At 34.5% G+C, this 20717-nt stretch overlaps 2 protein-coding genes across 3 annotated transcripts in view; one reads left to right on the top strand and one right to left on the bottom strand.

Moving 5' to 3' along the window:
* The window catches only part of LOC106882902 (poly(ADP-ribose) glycohydrolase), a 46959-nt gene extending 31902 nt beyond the window's left edge, over window positions 1-15057 (bottom strand). The window contains exons 1-9 of the mRNA XM_052968022.1: window positions 14992-15057; window positions 13020-13114; window positions 11455-11566; window positions 9546-9568; window positions 8535-8616; window positions 7894-8023; window positions 5659-5757; window positions 2599-2727; window positions 1225-1293 (exon numbers count right to left, since the gene is read on the bottom strand). Coding sequence (XP_052823982.1) covers window positions 1225-1293; window positions 2599-2727; window positions 5659-5757; window positions 7894-8023; window positions 8535-8616; window positions 9546-9568; window positions 11455-11566; window positions 13020-13107 — 732 coding nt within the window. The 5' untranslated portion in view covers window positions 13108-13114; window positions 14992-15057. The remainder of the gene's footprint in view (window positions 1-1224; window positions 1294-2598; window positions 2728-5658; window positions 5758-7893; window positions 8024-8534; window positions 8617-9545; window positions 9569-11454; window positions 11567-13019; window positions 13115-14991) is intronic.
* Window positions 15058-15196: 139 nt separating this feature from the next.
* The window catches only part of LOC106882905 (40S ribosomal protein S24), an 11067-nt gene continuing 5546 nt past the window's right edge, over window positions 15197-20717 (top strand). For both annotated transcript variants that reach the window (XM_014933734.2, XM_014933733.2), the window contains exons 1-2: window positions 15197-15271; window positions 16167-16235. In XM_014933734.2, the coding sequence (XP_014789220.1) occupies window positions 15269-15271; window positions 16167-16235 (72 nt within the window). In that variant the 5' untranslated portion in view covers window positions 15197-15268. The remainder of the gene's footprint in view (window positions 15272-16166; window positions 16236-20717) is intronic.

Below are 20717 nucleotides of genomic sequence, written 5' to 3'. Positions count from 1 at the left end.
GGCTTGTGCGGGTGGCACATAAAAGACACCATTTCGAGCGTGGCCGTTTTCGTGCGGGTGACACGTAAAAGCACCCACTACACTCTCTGAGTGGTTGGCGTTAGGAAGGGCATCCAGCTGTAGAAACTCTGCCAAATCAGACTGGAGCCTGGTGTTGCCATCCGGTTTCACCAGTCCTCAGTCAAATCGTCCAACCCATGCTAGCATGGAAAGCGGACGTTAAACGATGATGATGATGATGATGATGTTACATTGTCATTAAGGAATCTCAAATTAACTCACTGGAGATATAATTTAAAATGAGTGATGAAGCTGGAAGAATGGAGTAAAAAAATAAATAAATAAATGTATGAAGAAATAAAATGGTAGGTAAGAGAATTGAAGGAAGAGGTCAAAAATTTGGGTCCACTCCCTCAATTTGGATATACATGGTGGCACATAATAAGCTCCATTCAAGCGTGGGTCAATGCCAGTGCCACCTGACTGGCTCCCGTTCTGGTGGTATGTAAAAAGTACCCACTACACTCTCAAAGTGGTTGGTGTTAAGAAGGGCATCCAGCTGTAGAAACCTTGCCAGATCAGATTGGAGCCTGGTGCAGCCTACTGGCTTGTCAGTCCCCAGTCAAAGCATCCAACTCATGCCAGCATGGAAAACAGACGTTAAATGATTATGATGATGACGATGATATATATATAGGGTAAGGGACCCCTTCGGTCATGAATGACCATGGAATTGCACCTAGAAAGTTCCCCTCTAAAATACAAATCTGTGCAAGGTTGTTTTTGGAAGACCAGTAGTCGCCCATGCATACCAGCCTCCCCACTCCACACCATCGATGTTATCCAAGGGAAAAGCAAAGGCCAATACAGCTTGGTACCAGTGATGTCACAACTCATTTCTACAGCTGAGTGAACGGGAGCAACATGAAAAATCAACAAAGAAAGACACACCACATGGCAGCACAACATTACTCGATGACGCTGGTTGGCAAACTTATGCCTGAGGGTCACATCAAGTGGCTTCTAGCAGCGGAAGCCTGAACTACAACAGGCTTGTCCCTAAGAGAACATTTCCGGTTACTTTTGGGTACTCCTCATATGGATTCTGAACAACATAATGAGATTAAAAAAAAACATCATACCAGCAGAGACAATTTGTTAAATGACAATAACTTGAAGTATTGTACAAAAAGTATGAAACAGAATATTTTCTCAATAACATACCTCAAGTTCCTGGGGTGATTTTATATTTGATATTAATGCATTCTGGATAACTTCCCAGCGTTCCTTTAGCTAAATATACATACATAGAAAAAAGAATATAGTCAAATTCAGATTTGAATTTACAAAGTTTTACTTTCTTCCTACCTCACAGACACAAACAATTATATTTCTTAATATTTCCAGTTTGATTGTTTCATTGTTGCAAGTTTATTTATTTGCTAAGAGCAAACATACATTATCAATATAGTCACACTATAGAAGTGACTTACAAATGAGAACTATTTTTCTATCAGTTTACATCTATTTTCAGTTTAACTTAAACAACTACAGTAAAAATATAAAATATATACCAAAAGAACCTGAAAGAAGAGCTTTAGTAGACAATAAACTCCTCACTGCCAATTTTGTTCTTAGTCCCATCATACATATTTTGAAAACTCTTCAGAAACCATTTAAATACAGCTAGATTTCTCAAAATCTATCAGATTACAGAATGAAGTCTTCTCCAAGTCAAAATATGTCAATGACCATATTTGTAACAACCCAGACAATATTCTCAACATCTATATTTATAACAGGAGCTTATGTAGGGCTGGAAAATTAATGCAGTTTGCTGCCACTACTCAGTTTATTATTATTTATCCTGAATAAAAAGGGCTGTGCCCTTGTCTCTCAAAGCCTTCCCAAACTTGTGAAGTTGATGAGACTAATGCTCTACTTGAATTTCTGTTTGGACAAAAAGAAAGTTCCAGAACATTGCAATTTTCTGAAAGAAGACTTGTGAAGTGAATAGTAACATAAAATTGTTGCAGTTGTTGCTTTTCTTTACTACTGCAACTAATCAGCAAATATACCATCCATGGTAAGCTGAGTCTGCAAAACTTCTTTTACTCAACAATATGCAAATCTCTAAATTGCAAAACGATCACATTTAAAAACATGAAAAGATGAATCGAGTCTATTTCACAGAAGTATGTATTGCAAACAACATGAGGCCACCTAGTGGTGGATACGTGACAAGTTAAACGGAATCATAAGCTGGATAGTTGCATATGGGCCATCACAAACTGAATCAAAACTCCAGCCCAAGTACAAATGCAAGATTCAAGACAATTGAAATCTTTAACCTGAAAGCTTAGTATTAGATAGGCTTTGCATTATTTTCTCTAACAGGAACTGAATTGAGTATTTCCAGCTAACAAAACACTAAATTCAAGATTACTCTAGAATTAAATTAAAGTTTTACTTTAAAAAACAAACGGGATTGAAACTCATGATTTCTGTGAGAACATTACAACAGTTTCTTCATAACTAAGTGAAAAGGGTTTAAACTAAAATGGTTTAGTTGAAGTTTGAGATAAAACAAATACAAACTTGTTTTTCAACAACACATTCACTTTGTATGGAACACGGCATCTTAACATGGTTCTCATCCCAGCAGTCTATGAGGTTTCCTGAACTAGGTTTAGGAAGGATATCATCTTTTCCAGAGTCATAGCCATCCTAAATGAAATAAAAAAGTAATAATAATAAATATTTATTAACATTTTTTATTAATCTATATATTCTGCTTGTTCCTTTGCCCGTTATACATTAGTTAGTTAGAGAGGTGGTGGTGGAATGAGTGAGAGGTGGAGTAAGTGAGAGAGAGGGAGGAGTGAAGAAAGAAGAGAAGAAAAAGTAGAGAAAGGTGATTACTTTTAATACACTTAGTCCAAATGGTCACATGGTCAGCTGAAGGTAGAGGCGAAGACAGAAAAAGACAAGAAAAAAGAGGGAGAGAGAAGTGTTAACTATGTGCAGTGGGGTGAGGAAGGAATATTTATTACATGGTTAAAAAATTAGTTGAAGGTAGATAGACAGATGGACAGGGGAGGCAGTTATATTGAGAGAGAAGGAAGCAGATAGCAGTGGTGGTGGAGGCGGTGGTGGTGGTGGTGTGGTGATATTGAAAAGTATTTTTTTTATTGAACAAATTTTTTTTTATAGCGACCATCGCATACACATAAGTGCAATTATTTATTAAGAATAAAAGTTTAGAATGGTACAACAATGCACTATAGAACAAAAAATGGACTATATACCTGTTGTAATTTGGTTATATTTCTATAGTGCATTGTTGTACCATTCTAAACTTTTATTCTTTACAAACAATACACAATGCTTCAAGCAAACTACAATACTCTCCTAATTATTTATTGTCAGCTTGCTTAAAAAATTGATATTTGTTTATAAGGGTTAATCTAGCCGCAACTCTGGATTCACAAGAAACACCATTGCAAAGCTGCCCACGGAAGGATAGACAGATATAGAGCACAGATCAGAGAGGAACAGCAAGAAGATATGATAAAAAGAGGAAAAAGACAACACCGACATAGACATGAGGAAATGAATGTAGACGAACATCAAGAATATTTTAAGAATGCTAAATTATGAATACTATAAAAATGCAAATCATCCTTTCTTTCTTAAATAGATCCTCTTAATTTTTTCCATTCAGTGGAATTTACATGAGTCTTACTAGTAATAATGAATCGCTCAATAGCAAAATGGATACAGTTGGTTTAACATCAACATTTATCCACCACATTCACAGAGGTTTTAGCAATTAATGAAATACAATTGTGGTGCTGAATTGAGAGTGTATAAACCTGGCACTCCATTGGTTACAACAATGTGGGTTCCAGTTGATCCAATCAATGGAAACAGCCTGCTTGTGAAATTAACGTGTAAATGGCTGAGCATTCCACAGACACACATACCCTTAAGACAGTTCTCAGGGAGTTCAGCGTGGCACAAAATGTGACAAGACTGGCCCTTTGAAATACAGGTACTACTCATTTTTGCCAGATGAGTGAACTGGAGCAACATGAAATAAAGTATCTTGCTCATGAACACAACATGCCACCAGTAATTGAACTCACGACCTTATGATCATGAGCCAAATATTTTAACCACTAAACCATTGGTATATTTAAATATTATCCCAAACAGTTGCTGGATATTCATGGGGGTCTGTGGTCAAGTACAAACAACATAATTTATTCAGATAATGAAACAGCACTTCTCTAGTTAAACCTGAATTATATTAATTACTTACAAAAGAACAAAACCCTGGAATTTTGTTGCTGCTAGCTGCAAAACAGCAAATCTAAATATGTCTGACTTCTGTTGTTAAGATAAAAGGGAATGACTTGAGGGAGCTTTAGCAGCTAACTGTAGCAGGGCAAATGATCATGTAGAAGTTCACTTATTGGTTAGCAAAGTTCTGGGTTTATAAGAGAAGAGAAATGAAATACGATGCAGTTCAAGAAAGCATGAGCAATGTAAATAAAATGAAAAAGTTACAATCAGGAATTGTACAGATGCTACAACACTTACCACAAACATTTATCATATTGATTCTTTAAGACTAGGCACAAGGGTAACATTTACAGGTCAGTGGTAATCTCAGTTGAACTGACCCCAGTGAACAATTAGGTATTGATCAAGAAAGAATTAAAGATAAAGCAGATACCAGCTAATTTGGAAACTAAACACTGTAGTGTATTTAACCTGACACTATAATGTTTTCAGGTTATTACATTTTCAGTTATTAAATTCATTTTCAGGTTATCAACTTCATTTTGCTGGTGGCACGTAAAAACACCCACTACACTCTCGGAGTGGTTGGCGTTAGGAAGGGCATCCAGCTGTAGAAACTCTGCCAAATCAGATTGGAGCCTGGTGTCGCCTCCTGGTCCACCAGTCCTCAGTCAATCGTCCAACCCATGCTAGCATGGAAAGTGGACGTTAAACGATGATGATGTTGATTATGTTTTTATTGGAAATCAAAGTGAGCAAAATGCAATGTATGGGTCCTATGGAATTCATTGAGACAGGTTTTCTATAGGTGGATGTCCTTCCTGTCAACTAATCCTCACTTATCTCCAAGCAAAATAATACTTCCCCAAGGCCAGACATGTTTTTGCAGAAGATTGGAAATGACTGACACTGCTTGTATGACAGTGACACTCATTTACAACCATCATGTGACGTCAAGACAAGGAGATACAAACATATATTCACTTACAATTATATAACAGGCTTCTTTCAGTTTCCATCTACCAAATCCACTCACAGGGCTTTGGTCAGCCCGAGGCTATAGTAGAAGCCCAAGGTGTCACAGTGGAACTGAACTCAAGACCACATGGTTAGGAAGCAAGCTTCTCAACCCGAACCATGCCTGCACTTGTATGTCTGAGAAAAAGTTGGAATGAACATGGTTGAAACATGTTTTATCGTAGGACTACTTGAACAAAGCCAATGTTGGGCCAAGCAACAAACAATAACTAATTTACAGGAGCAATCAACTGAAAGTTCATTACCTTATTACTACACTGATATCAGTTTACTAGATCTAATGACTAAAAAAGAAACATAAAAAATACTTACAGGTAATGTAAACATAATATAATGTTCCTTATTTGTATTGGGGAAAAGTTCTGACCAAGGGGTTGGAGCACAATGCATTTTCTCAATTGGATAGGAATTCTGAAACACAAGGGTTAAAGAAAGTTTTTTTCCCAATCATAGATTTATATTAAGAAATCGCAAAACAGAATATAAACAAAAAGGATCATAATGATTAATTTAACCATTGGCTACTCATCAAATGTGGAGGCACAATGGCCCAGTGGTTAGGGCAGCGGACTCGCAGTCATAGGATCGCGGTTTCGATTCCCAGACCGGGCGTTGTGAGTGTTTTTTGAGCAAAAACACCTAAAGCTCCACGAGGCTCTGGCAGGGGATGGTGGCGAACCCTGCTGTACTCGTCCACCACAACTTTCTCTCACTCTTACTTCCTGTTTCTGTTGTGCCTGTAATTCAAAGGGTCAGCCTTGTCACACTGTGTCACGCTGAATATCCCCGAGAACTACGTTAAGGGTACACGTGTCTGTGGAGTGCTCTGCCACTTGCACGTTAATTTCACGAGCAAGCTGTTCTGTTGATCGAATCAACTGGAACCCTCGACGTCGTAAGCGACGAAGTGCCAACAGAAACTCATCAAATATATTTCCACAAGTTTTTTTTTCGTAAGGAATGTGGACTTTCTTATAAAATCAAAAATAGTTCAGCAGCCATCACTTTCATAAACATTTTTTTCATTCTCAGAACTGTCAAAGCAGGGAATAAACTCACCTAAGTCAGGAAACTGCATCCTTCAAAAATTCCATGCTCCCTGAAATTTACTGACACTATTCTTGACATGCCTATTCACCCTCTCCTCTTTATGGCTCTTATTGTCCACTTTACTTTCTTTTTGTGTCTTATTCTGTGTACTGTGCGTGAACTTATGACTATTATTGAATCTTCTAGTTGCCTTGTTGGTGTTTTCTCTCCCTTCATTTACTTTTTTCTGACAAATTATAGCATGTCTGAGTGCTGTATACAATGAGTTCATTATTATTAGACTTGAATTAAGATTGGTCTTATTCCTGACAGAATTTAAGCAGGTAGTAAGTTACTACATGTAACCCTAGATACCCCCATGATCTCAATATGCCGTCGAGTACTCAAAACCCTTCTCATGATCTTTCCTATTCTTCAGAGACAAACTTTTTGTAGAAGCTCAACAAAACATTCCATTCTGATCTTTAATCATTTGTCTATGTCATCATTCAGTCTCTAATGCAGCAATTATCACAGGTATAACCTTTATAAATTTCATGTTCCAAATCCTCACAATCATACATTTTAAAGAGGTTGTTTTTTTTCAACTTTTCATCTTCTTTCTTCCCAATCCTGGAATCAAATGGACATGATGGATCAATCAGTAAACAAATTTGATTTTCCTTGTCTATTATTGTAATATCTGGCTTGCTATGTTGTATCTTCTTATCCTTTTGAATTAGAAAATCCAACAAAATTTTGCATATTTCTGACTCAAGTACTCTTTCTATCCAGTGACTGTCCCATGTACTTCTTCCTTCAAACACCCATTTCTGACAAAGCTTCCAGTATAAAACTTCCACAGCTTGATCATATTATTTATATAAGTACATTGGCTTTACATTCGTATGTCGGTCAGTGTTTATCAGAATAGCACCTTAAGAAATAAAATAGGTTTTATTATTTATTTTTTTGTTGATCCAAGTCACTTCTCTCTCTTTGGCCTTCTGTGCTTCTTAAAAGCTAATACTTAGCTTCAGTTCTATGGTGTAAAGAAAATGGTAGATTAATCTGACTCATGATAAAACACCAGATGATCTGGTACTTGTTCCAATCAGATCTTCTAGTGAATTCATAATGTCTACAGTCATAAACCAGTTTCCTAATCACTTTACATTTTTGGTAATGTGATGTACCATTTTCCCTATGTTGATGGCTTTGAATTTGATAAATCTGAACAGGTAAAGACCATGGTGATAAACCAACGAAATTTTAAGAAAACCATACCAAAGTATTTCTTCATTGCCAAAGGTAATGCTTGATAAAGATTATCTAATTAAAACTGACGGTGAAACTAACATAGAAATGTTTTCAGAATGAATCATTAGAAACATAAAGCAATTGTACAACTTTATGAAGTTTTCTTGTTTAATGTGTTCATTAGTGAATTTCATTGCACTAAATATATTTGCTCTGTTATGCTAAAGAAAGTTAGAAATTAAGCAGACTATCTCTTACATTATGCTGAGGTTCATCATCATTCTCTTCCTGCACATCAAAATAACCTTGGACTGCATTGATTAATTTTGAGTCACTGGAGCTTGGTTGAGGGTTGGATGTAGAAGGATGTTCTATCATTTGTTGCTCTCTTCAAATAACAAAAGAATATAAGTATGACACTTACCAACCTAGAATGGGTGTGATAATATCAGACAATATAAAGATGATGTACTTTGATAAAAGTTATTCATATTTGTGTAAGCATATTTAAATAATATATATCTTAATCAAACAAATTTATTTTGACAAGCTACAAGGCCAATTTTCTATAAGAAGAGGTACAGTGGGTTTAATTAATTATTAATATATTAATAGAACTTGTCTTAACAGCCTTAAAGAGATGAACGGTAAAGCCAATTTTAGCTCTGAACAGAATGGCAATGAACTACTATTTCAGCCAAATGCACCATCTTAACTAAAATATTTCTAAGCATATAAGAAATATTACATTTAGAAGAGGGAAAATTATTTATCAAACACTAAGTAAACTCTTTAACATTTCAATAATGATGTAACAGTCAAATAAGGATTTTGAGATGATGCAAATAAGGTTTTGTACAATATCAAAATACAACTAAAATGAAAAATATTTTGCATACTCAAGGATGTCTTCAATTACATTAGTATTATCTATACAAAATGCTGTGTCATGCAGAGATTTCAAGGAAGACTGACTGTCAGCTAGAAATAAGAAAGAGATAAAACATTTAACAGTATCTAGCAATATAAACAACAATTTCCTTTAACCTTTTAGCATTTAGATTATTTTGTCAAATGAAATATTTATTTGTTCACATTGTTTTGAATTAATCATGTATTATCTTGTAGCATTGAGATTTTGATGATGTGATTGATTCCTTTTAAAATGGCTAGGTGTGAGAGGTTGGATTTGTCCAGTTTGAACATAAAACAGGTAGAATATTTGAGCAAAATGTGGCTAATTTAAATACTGAAAGTTTTTAAAATTCCATAAGCTGTTTTGTTTTACTTTTGTAGATCAGCAACAGAAGTTTTATTAATAGCAAAGTATAAACCAAAAATTATCTCAAAGATACAGTACTCAAGAACTGTTATTGGTGCTAAGCATAACTTGAGGTTAATGGTTAAAATTTTAAATCCTCTGATTATGAATTTTATCAGTAACAACATTATTCCTATGGTAGACCATGATCAAGATGGCTGAATAATGTCCATAGTATCAGATGCTCGTGCTTAGGAATTCAGCGAGAAAAAGTTTAATGACAGTTGTTTCTGACAGGACCCTACAGATGAGGTGCCTGAGGATTCTACCCTCAGAATAGTGAACATAGAAGATAGATGGGCAACATTATTTCATGACCCTTACAACCTCCTACAAAACACAGCAATAAAGACAGCATGCCACTAACAACCACTTCGTCCAGAAGTTTTAAGATGCAAAATATTCTAGCTTACTAATAATTGTCAATTTTCAACATTCTAATTTTACAAGAAAAATTAAATATTTTATTCTAAAAAAAGCTGTCTTATTACTCTGTAAGTAATTGTCTCTGATGACATTTAAAACTGTTATAACTGCTAAACATCATTCAAACGTTTTTAAGAAATAAAGTATTAGTAAATATACTCACTCAAGTCTTCATCCATTTGAATTCTTAAAAAGAAAAAAAAATTTTTTTTAAATATCCTGTTTAATCCTTTTGCATTCAGATTACTGTCAAATGTAATGAATACCATAAATCCTCGAGTATAATACGCAGGGGATTTTTAGGGGGCTGCACCTCTGAAAAACCTAAACCTTGTGTATAATACGCACCCCTTCTCTAACTTGAGTCAAGGAGGTCTATATAACGTCCTTGGTTTGTAAACGTATATACGGTAACGTCCTTTATTATTATTGTATATATAACATAATGCAGACATGTAGCTTTTCTGTGCACTTTGCAGAAGATAAAGAAATAACAGTAATAACGTCCGTGAAAAATAAATATTAAATAAACTGCCTTTACATATTTATCACTTAGAAAATATTTTACATTTTTAACCTCGTATATAGTACGCACTAGAAATTTTGACCTTTAAATTTTGGGAAAAAAGTGCGGATTATACTCGAGGATTTATGGTATTTATTCATTGTTTTTAATAATCTCATAGCTTTGAGAGCTCAATGATATGACTGATTATTTTTAGAATGACATTGAAGGGTCAGTGAAGAGATTTTAGCTGAACAAATCAACCCCAGCACCTATTTCTTAAAACCTGTTACTTATGCTACTGGTCTCTTTTGGTGAACCACTAAGTTTGGGGACAAAAACAGACTGACACAAGTAGTGGCAGAAAGAAAACACAAAGACATACACATGCACACACAAATATCATCATCTTCATCATCATCGTTTAACGTCCATTTTCCATGTTGGCATGGATTGGACAGTTTGACTGAGGTCTGGAGAGCCAGCAGCTGCACCAGGCTCTAATCTGATCTGGATGCCCTTCCTAATGCCAACCAACAAAATCAACAAGCCACAATCTCCGCTGGTTTGCTTGCTCGTCACCGCTCAACTCATGGACACAAGCAACGATTTCTTTACTGAATCGTTACTGGTGACGAAAAATGGTGCCTGTACATCAATATGAAGCAGCGTAAGGAATGGCTTAGCCCCGGTAAACAAACGACACTGCGTGTGAAACAAGATCTTCATCTATGTAAAACAATGTTGTGTGTATGGTGGGACTGGGAAGGGATTATCCATTACAAATCGCTTGAACGGAACCAAATGGTCAACATGGAATCTGTGTTCAACAGATGGAACAACTCAAGAGAAAAGACCTAATCGACAGCATGGAGTTCTTCTACTGCACGACAACGCCAGCCCTCATATTGCCAATATGGCCAAGGAAGCCATTCAAACGCATGGCTGGGAAGTGCTGCCACACTCGCTGTACTCTCCTGATTTGGCACCAATGGATTTTCACCTCTTTCGATCTCTTTCAAATGCTATGCACGGAGTTTCATTCAATACTGATACAGATTTGAGAGCTTGGTTGAATCAATTTTTCGAGTCAAAATCGGGGGATTTCTACCAACTTGTTGAACGTTGAGAAGAAGTTGTAAACAACAAGGGTGAATACATTATTGATTAATTAGTTGTTATTTTTTATTAAACCTTTTAAAAAATTTAAATTTAAAAAAACGGCAGGAACTTAGTTGCCAACCTAATAGTTTGCCAAGACAGAGCTAACATTCCTTAACACTGGAGCAGAAGTCATTGTCCAAAACAACAATTGTGCCACTTGGATTGAGATCAGCCAAATAGCAGAGATAAGTAGGGAATATATCCTTAAATGATTCTTACTGTAAAAGAGACTCTTAATTCTCATGGAAGCTAACTACTAAAGAAACAGTTGTAATCAGTTCCTAGACATTTTTCCATAAACTCAAACCAACATACAAGAATAAACGCATAGAAGTTATATAAATCTTTAAATAAAAGAAGAAAAAAAGAATGAGAAAAATAAATGGAATAGTAAAGGAATTACCTCTTTTCTCCCAACAAGTCATCACTTTCTGATAATTTATTATCCAGAATTGGTTGAGAATCAGTAACTTTTAGATCTTTATCATCACGTTTGAAGGAATCTTGCATTGTAGCTATGAAGTCAAAAATATATGAATATATATATTTCAAAATGTATGAGAGATATTCAATACAATATCCATTAGAAACATCTCAATGAATGTTTGTACATAACTATCAAATTGAAAATTACAGATTATCCTAGTAATGCTATTATTTTTATTTATTTTTATTAGCTAAACTGAAAATATTTTTCACTTCACTTCTGATATATTTTGAGATTAAAAACTACTGTATTTTCTCAATTTTAAGTAGCACTTAAAATTTGGTGTCAAATCTTGATGCAATATTATTTCCCTTCATATTCAAATTTGATACCAGTTTTGCCTCATGTATAAATTACACCCTAGTCTCTTCAGTTAAAATTAAGTATAAAATAGTGTTACATATACACTAGAAATTGCAATATACTTCCTTTTTTATAAATCTTATTTATTGATATAATTCTCCCTAAACTTTATTTTTTCCATAAGGAAGTAATAAATAACATCATCAGTCTCATCTGTTTCTCTCTCACCACACAGTTACAATAAATATGCAAATATTAGTAACTAATGTGACCCATGGAAATTCCATGGAACAAAACAAAATTAAGAGGAGTTATTGAAAAGGGAGAGATTTTCAAGGTGATGGAGAAGGTGGTTGTTAATGACTGTCTCACTTCTAACATCTCAAAGCTGATTGAAAGTGATTGGGCAGTAGCTGGAAGGGTCAAAGGAGTTGCTCTTTTGGGAACGGCATGCACTGAAGTGGATTTACAAAGACTATGGTAGGTTTTTGGAGGGAGAGAGAGAGAGAGAGACAGACAGACAGAAAGTTTGAAGAATTTGGCAAGTTCTAGGGTAGATTATTTGAGAGTGAAAGAGGGGACATTGTCAGGGCTCACTTCCTTGTCGGTTTGAAGCAACTAGACGTGCTTTCACAGAGGTGAATATGGCGAACCTGGTGGAATGAAGAGGGATAGTTCTGAAGGAGATTTAAGATTTACCAAGTGTGTGCAGGAGGCAAAGCAGGCAGCAAATGTAGGAGCTTTCTCAACAGCAATACTTCTTACAGAATTATCATGGCTGAGAAGTAGAAGGAATGAAGCTTCTTAGTAACCTTCACATCTCTGACATCCATGAAATCTGAAGAGTGGGGAACATTTAAACAAGGAAAAGCAAAAATATTACAACTTTATGAATTCAGCTTCATACAAATGTTAGTACTGACTCCAGTCACCACAAATATTAAAGAAACCAACATTATGGAGGTAATCAAGGGATAAACATAATTTTTTACAGAATACAAAGTCTGTTTTGTAACGGATATCAACTCAAGTATGATGATCGAGCAAAATTCATAGTGTTTAATTTTAAACCAAAATCACTGAACTGGATACATCAATGATCCTAGTTCAATGCTTCAATATCCTTGCCAAAATAAGGAAATAACTAGGAAATTTAAATGATTGACAATTACACATACCTTTGTGTCCAGGTGTTGATCTTTTATTGAATAGATCATCAAGCGTACATTGTTTTAGCTTTTTAGGGGAGGTCCCATGACTCATCATATGTAAACTAAAACACCAAAACAATAAAGAAAATAATATTAGAAATATACATCAGAATACATAACAACGAATGACTTCTATTATTTTGTAAGTGGGTGGTATTTAAGAGGGTTATAAAAATAATGTGATGGAATTGTATTGCATCAGTCTACAATGATTGACAAGCACCAGGGCTACATCATGGAAAGACTGGTTAGCTACAGGAAGAGTACCGGCTACAGAAATATTCATTCAAATACTGGATTTATTACAGAATACCTGAATATTCATTAATGAGTGCCTTAGGGTTGTACTCTTTTACTTTTTCACAAGGTTTTGAATGTAAATGATAATCATAAATATATGTAGAAAATTAAAGCCACAGAATTTCAAATTCTATAGAAACATTCTTTTTGAATTTTGTATCATTTCTCTAAGAATGTTTTCTCAATATTTTTAATTCAAATGATTACCTCGTAAATGTATTTCGTTTACATCTTAAGTGTAGAAATATTTTTGTTAGTATTTCCAATTACATTTTTATTGTTAAACAAATTGGAACAGCATTTCAATTTTTAAGAAAATGAAACAACAGAACACTAATACTTTCACAATATTGAATAAACATTACTTCCATTATTTTGCTTGGTTACTTGCAACAGTATTCATACGTTTTACAAATGTTCAAATTTATATTATTATTGTACCTTACAACCATAAACATACTGTCTTTTTACAGACATAATGTTATCATATATATGTGTGCGTGTGTATATATATATATATATATATATATATATATAGAGAGAGAGAGAGTGTTCTTTCTTTCTTTTTAAGACGGTAGAGTGAGGCTTGGGGGAGATTTCCTTTTTTTCCCCTAGCAGGTATTGCGACCAGGTGGAGGTTCTCTCGTTGGGAAATGTTGGATTTGGTCTTTTAATCGAAAGCACTTTCGTTAGCTTAAGCACTGTCTTTCATAAAATGAAAAATAACGGGATAGTTATAACTGGAACATACTTGATTATTAGTCAGCTGGAACAGGGCTAACCTAGGCTCCAGCACTGTTGGATTTTCTTAAGATCATACGAAAGATATTCTACATAACACCCTCCTCAGAAACTAGGGTTAACATACATAGATGTCGAAATCGTAACAACTTTGAGGTTCAGTCGTTGGCTCTTATATATTGTTTTTAGTCAATATTTATTAAAGCTGGTAGTGTGTCTTCCGCTAGAAGAAGGGAGTGTCTTCAAATTTCAGGATTTAAAGAACGCAACTTTAATCGAAAGGAAACCCAAGTTATTCAGTAATGCCGAGGAAATGACGTATTGATTGGGAGATGATAGATAAGTTGGTATCTGTAAGGAACCATATCTATATTGCATAAACCGACATATAATAAAACAATAAGGTTTAAAATGTTTGTCAACACACATAGAAACTCAATGTAACATATTACAAATTAAAAGAGAACAATAAGCACGGGTAAGATAAACTTTGATATAAGGCTAATTTCTATTTGTATAAACATATGCAGATAGATAATGGATATATTCAATAAACTCTCTTAGATTTTATTAAATACAATTGCTTTGTTTGTGTGATTAGAGATAAATAAATGATGAGATACCGATAGTCGAGAAAAAAAGTATCAGGTTAAAGCATATACATTCTCTGAGAAATCGAAACCTATAAACATCCTCAGGTGCATTCGAAGAGGAAAACCACATTTTAAAGAAATTACATCGAAGAAATACGACCTGCTATTTCTTTATCATGGGATGGACATAAATTAATTAAACAATATGTAAAAGATCATATATTCTCTGTGATAGCTTCGTTTAACGAAAGATTCTATTGTATATCTTTCAAAAGCTCACACAAAGATTGTTTTTAACATAATACCTTGTGACAAGGAAACCACTGATGAATACCTCCAAACTTTGGTAAACATTCACTTACCGACTAATTTACTCCCAAATAGCTATCGATAATACAAAATTATTAGTAATACTTTTGAAGTATAATTATAAAAGAGCATTAATTTTTTATACTATAAAAAAATAATAATTTACTAAATTTATCTTTTATAAAAATAAAAATCTTGATAATATAATCTTGAATTTACTGCGGGTTTTCGACCTGCACGTCCTCTTCCGGTATCTGTACTGATCCATTCACCATGGTAAGTTAGATTGTCTCTTTAAATCGTTTACAATCGTCGTTTTTTAAAATATTTTTATAGGCTCAATTATGTTAGTTTTAATTGCTTAAGAATTTAACTTATTTAAAATTGAGATTTTCCGTTAAAATAATGGTAATAAGCTATATTTTTTAGTTTTATTTCTCATGTTGATGGCACTTGTCGCCATTTTAATGATGTGCATGTGTTGTATATATTTAATATTGATTCAAATTTGTACTCACTTCTTGGCAAATGCGACGTAATTCATTTTATATCTGAGCTAGTAGAGGTGCATTTCATATATCGTTGGTATTGAAAACAGCGGTATTAAATTCAGTATTCCTAAAAAACTATCAGTAAAATATTCTTTAATCAAGGAACGAAGTAAAAATAATTTCATTTCAAGAACACGTGGAATGTAACTTTGAATATTACCAAATTAACACTAATATGATTTTATACATGTTACAACATGGGTTGCTATACAGTATATAAATTGGAAAAAAATTATAATCATATGACTTGAAGTAGTTCAAGTTTTAATTCGGTATAATTGTTTACACCTACATTACATTTGCTTTGAAGTAAATGTTTAATTACACGGCATTCTTAGTGAAATATCTTTTGAAATAGTTTTCGGTTCCTGCCGACTTCTCAACATGTTGCACTTTATAACTTGCTTGTTTATGAACGGTATTTAAATAGAAGCACTACGCCTTTATTCATTAACTTTCAAATGCTTCTGAAGCGAAAACGTCATGTCCATTCCTTCGAGTTCGATATAAAACTTCTTAGTTTGTGAATATTAATTTCAAAAGCAGGCTGATTGAAAAGAACTTAGCACTTATTTTCAAACATCCATCTGGTGAATTCATTGTTGTGAATTTTATTTCAGGCTGAAAGCGCAGCTACAATACGTACCAGGAAATTCTTAACGAACCGTCTATTATGCAGAAAGCAGATGGTGAGTATATCATTTAAGATTACAGACCAACTAAACTTCTGAAACTGACCGATGAAAAATATTTCATTGTTTACAAGAAAGGTAATGTGGACAGTGTTCTAATAAGGGTACTGAGATGGGTTCAACATGGTTCTTTGATATAGACTTTCAGTACTGATGTAGCAGCTATGGTGATCTTTAATGTCAGGACTTAACCTATAGCTCTACACAATGGTTTTTTAACTTAGAACTTAATATATTTTCCCGAGACATCGAAAGGGCATCGGAAATGCCTGGCTTTAGCTGTAATTAGTGAGAATTGTTTCTTTTCATTTGTTCAGTTATGACTATTGAAGTTTTGCCCGTAGTGTATGGATCGGCTTCGAAACCACACTGCCTCGAATCTGGTTGCTATTTTATTCGTTTTTAGTGCGTTATATTACAAAGGGAGAAGCTTTGCCTTCCACCTCTCAGCATTTGTGTGTAAATTTTCTGGTCCATGCAATTGTGTATAGTGGTTGAATATCTTCGTTGAAACAGGACTCTATAATAGTGAGAAAACCTGCATACAGGTTAAAGGTAAATTGATTAAACAGAAAGAGCTGAAAGGCAATTCAGGATAGATGATAAAAGCTGTAGGGTAACTGTGCTTAATTTTAATATTCGACTTGTAGAAAAAGCCGGGATTTTTTTTTCCTTCCTCAATTCACTACCTTTGATGAAGTACTATCTTAGCTTTGTGTGCATAATTTTTGTGCTAGTTATGCGTAATATCGCCTTCTTGCTTTGTTCATATAACTTTATGCAGATATATTCACTTATAAGTATGAAGTTTTTTTTTTTATAAGGTTCCGTAATAAAAGTTGGCATTAAAAAACCACAAAATCATAAACGTATGTATTGTATACAAGTGAGTGGGGAGTTTTCCACTAGAACTTCACATTTCTCTTCAGCTATTTCCAATTAGGTTTAGTTTTGGGCGCAGACCAACTGTGTGGCACTTCTGGTTAATGTCTTCTGCTGTAGATTTGGTAAGTAACATTTGAAAGAAGTTGTCGTGTTATGAGAGTTGTAGATGAGACTTGCCATCACACACGCTGTAGCCTTTGTTTTCATTCTTTTGAAAATATGCCAACCATGAAGAAATATTACTTTGCTTGGAAACAGGTGAGGGTTGGTGATAGGAAAAGCATCTGACCATAGACAATCTACCTGTGCAAGTATGAAATAGTAGGCATTAAATGATGATAAGGAATATAATAGTATAAATGCTATTTCGCCCCACATAGTCCTTTTTTTTAGGATATTATGTGGACCTTGTTTATAATAGCTACATTAATTACTTCATAAAATCGAGCTGCTATCGACAAATTCTTTAGTGGTTCCGAGAGTGTTGTGACAATGTTTTTATTTATTCACTTTTCATCTTTAATCTCCTTCCTTTGTTGATTATTACAAGATACCTATCTTAGTGTACTTTTGTAAGTCAATGAGGAAAATCAACTTGGGAGAAGTCCATCTCTTGAAATAGGTATTTCATCTTTTTGCCATATGCATACTATGCAATATTACCTGACTGGATGGGGCTCCGCTAGTTCTGTGCTAATTTTTTTCTGGTAGTGCATGTTCTTCATCTCTGGGCTATCATACAGGAGTGCAATAGTAAACGCATCCTTTTAGCCAAGTACTCCCACCCCCTATACATAACCACTACATTCCCAAATTAGTACACTTGGGCAAAGAATAATGCTTTGAACAAAATCTCCCACCTCCGTAAATCAGACCCAGCACTGCAACCCCTACAAGACCATCAGCTGATGAAGGATTCTTCCATGCATTACATGGCCTGATAGTTCTCTTGCTGCTCACACTTTAGCATTGAAACTGGCCATAACCAGCCTCACACTCCTACCTTACAATGTCATTCTCAAAGAATACAATTACATCATTGAAGATATGAGGTAGTGAATGATTAAGTCAAAATAATGTGAATGAATAAGCAATATATTTGACAATCCTTTTCATCGATCCCTTTGCCAGAGGAATTCCTACAAGCTTGGAGAGTCCTCTTCTTGTGATCGACGTTTCTGTATGCAGTTACTCGCATGGAAATGGCCTTTTTGCTGCCAACTTAATTGTCCAGCTGAAAAGAAGCTAAATTTCAAACAAATACCCTCCACACCATCATGATCACTATTCTGTATGTGTAATATTTAAGTAAGCAAGCATCGTTATAAATTTGTGTATGATCATTTCAGTAGTCATATATTGGGAAAATTCTATTCCTTGGTTTACCTTTTTAAAACCAGCTGGTCTTGTTGAGAAAAATGAAGGTGCATGTTGTCTGTCTAGTTGTTTTGTTAAATGTGGATCCTTTCTTGACTCTGTAAACTGCTATTTTTACTCCACAGTGTGTCTTAATCTTATGGCATATTGTGGCATTGGTGATACAATAGCTACATAAAATTACTTCATCTAATCGAACCTCTTGGAATGTTTATCCTAGTGGTTTCGCAACTGTTGTTACATGACTTTTACTTATATTTTCTTGTGATAATACTGAGTTCCCCGGGTGTGTTACCTCATAGACATGCAGCACACTGGACTCTAATCCTTTTGGGACCGCCTCCAGTTCTATGACATAAATTTGTTTTAATAAAATTCTTCATTATCTTAAAATTAACTAAACAAAAGCAGCTTATTTTATCAAAAATATGGCAACAAAAGGGTAAGACACCCATGTGCCAAGTGGTAGTGTAATAATAGGCAATTTTATTCCTTGGTATATCTTTTTAAAACCAGCTGGTCTTTAAGAAAAATGAAGGAGCATGTTCTCTGTTGAGTTATTTTGTTAAATGTCTATTTTGTAAAGCTGGAGCAGTCTGCTGCAAACATCTACAAGTCAAAATTCAAGCGTCCACACTCGAGACCATCACATACCAGGTGGTCTCTAGGCACTGTCATGGTATTAGCTGTCAGAATTGAAAGTAGAACTGACAAGGAACGTTACTGCTGGTTTGAGTTGATTCTTTGGCTACTGACTAGCCAGAGCTATCTATCTGTCTGTCTGTCTGTCTATCTCACTATCTCTCTCTCTATATCTATCTATCTATCTATCACTCGTTCACCTGTTTGTGTCCGTAGAATTTATCAAATTAGAAAACGCAAATTTAATATAAAAATATATTTTCTGAAATTGCAAATTATTTAAAATATAAAAATATAATTTTCAACAGAGAGAATTTATCTAAATAGAAAACAAATGAAGTTTGAAGTTAAAAAATAATAGGATCGACCACTCACGACTAGCTAGCGCGGACGCGCGACTGCGCGTTCGGGACCACTCTGCTTTAGTAGTACCCTTATACTCTGTGTGTTTTCAAACGCATGGATATAGGTGTCAAATTTGTTCCAATAACTTTCGAGTGATAGATAGAGAGAGAGACAGACAGACAGATAGCTCGCTCCGGCCAGTCATGGTATTAGCTGTCAGTAGCCAAAGAATCAACTCAAACCAGCAGTAACGTTCCTTGTCAGATTTTTCTACATTCACTTCTGACAGCTAATACCATGACAGTGCCGGTCTCTAGTATGGACACATACATTTCTTAAGTATCTATAACTTTGGGGGTACTTTTTGGTTATCTCACCCCCATTAAAAAATTGGGTTATTTCCCTCCGTTTTACGAGAAATATCGGTACTTTGGTTATCTCCTTCAACTAAAAAAGTTGTTTAACCCTCAATAAAACAAAGAAAAATTTAACATTTTACTGAATCTGATAATTAATCATACTATGCCTATTGAGGAGGCCAAAGGATCTCTCTTAATCCAATCTATTGTCGCCACATTAACTAGGTTTTTATTAGTGGGGAGATAACCCAGTTTTTTAATGGGGATGAGATAACCAAAAAGTAGCAACTTAGGTTGGTGGCTTCTTCTTTAACTGATTTTCCTAAACTTAGATAAAACTATATGAATGTATACCTTAAAACTAGCACGTCTTTGTAGAGTGACAGTACTCGTCTACTTTTTCATGAAATTTTGTGTGTGTATATATATATTATAAACTGCTATTTTCATTCCACTCTATGTCTTAATCTTATGGCTGAGTGTGGCATCGGTGTATACAATAGCAACATAAAATTACTTCATCTAATCGAACCTCTTGGAATGTTTATCCTAGTGGTTTCGCAACTGTTGTTACATGATTTTACTTTTTCTTTAATCAGATTGGGTTGGTGTTGGGTTTTTTAAACAACTACAATAAATTACTGTTGCTTTGTCATTGTTCCTGATTGTGTTTATTTTTTCTCTCTCTGGGGAAAATGAGTTATGTTGCTTGTGAATTATATCCAGTGTGCCTTTTACAATACTAACATAAATGTATACCTTAAAACTAGCATGTCTTTGTAAAGTGATGGTACACATGTCTGGTTGCTCATGAAATCTCCTAAATCCCTACATTATAAATTGCTATTTTTACTCCACGGTATGTTTTATT

The sequence above is a fragment of the Octopus bimaculoides genome, chromosome 5 (assembly GCF_001194135.2).
Source record: "Octopus bimaculoides isolate UCB-OBI-ISO-001 chromosome 5, ASM119413v2, whole genome shotgun sequence".
In the NCBI taxonomy this organism is placed as follows: Eukaryota; Metazoa; Mollusca; class Cephalopoda; order Octopoda; family Octopodidae; genus Octopus; species Octopus bimaculoides.
Note: the sequence above shows the minus strand (reverse complement) of the source record. Positions and strands in the feature narration are given on the sequence as shown.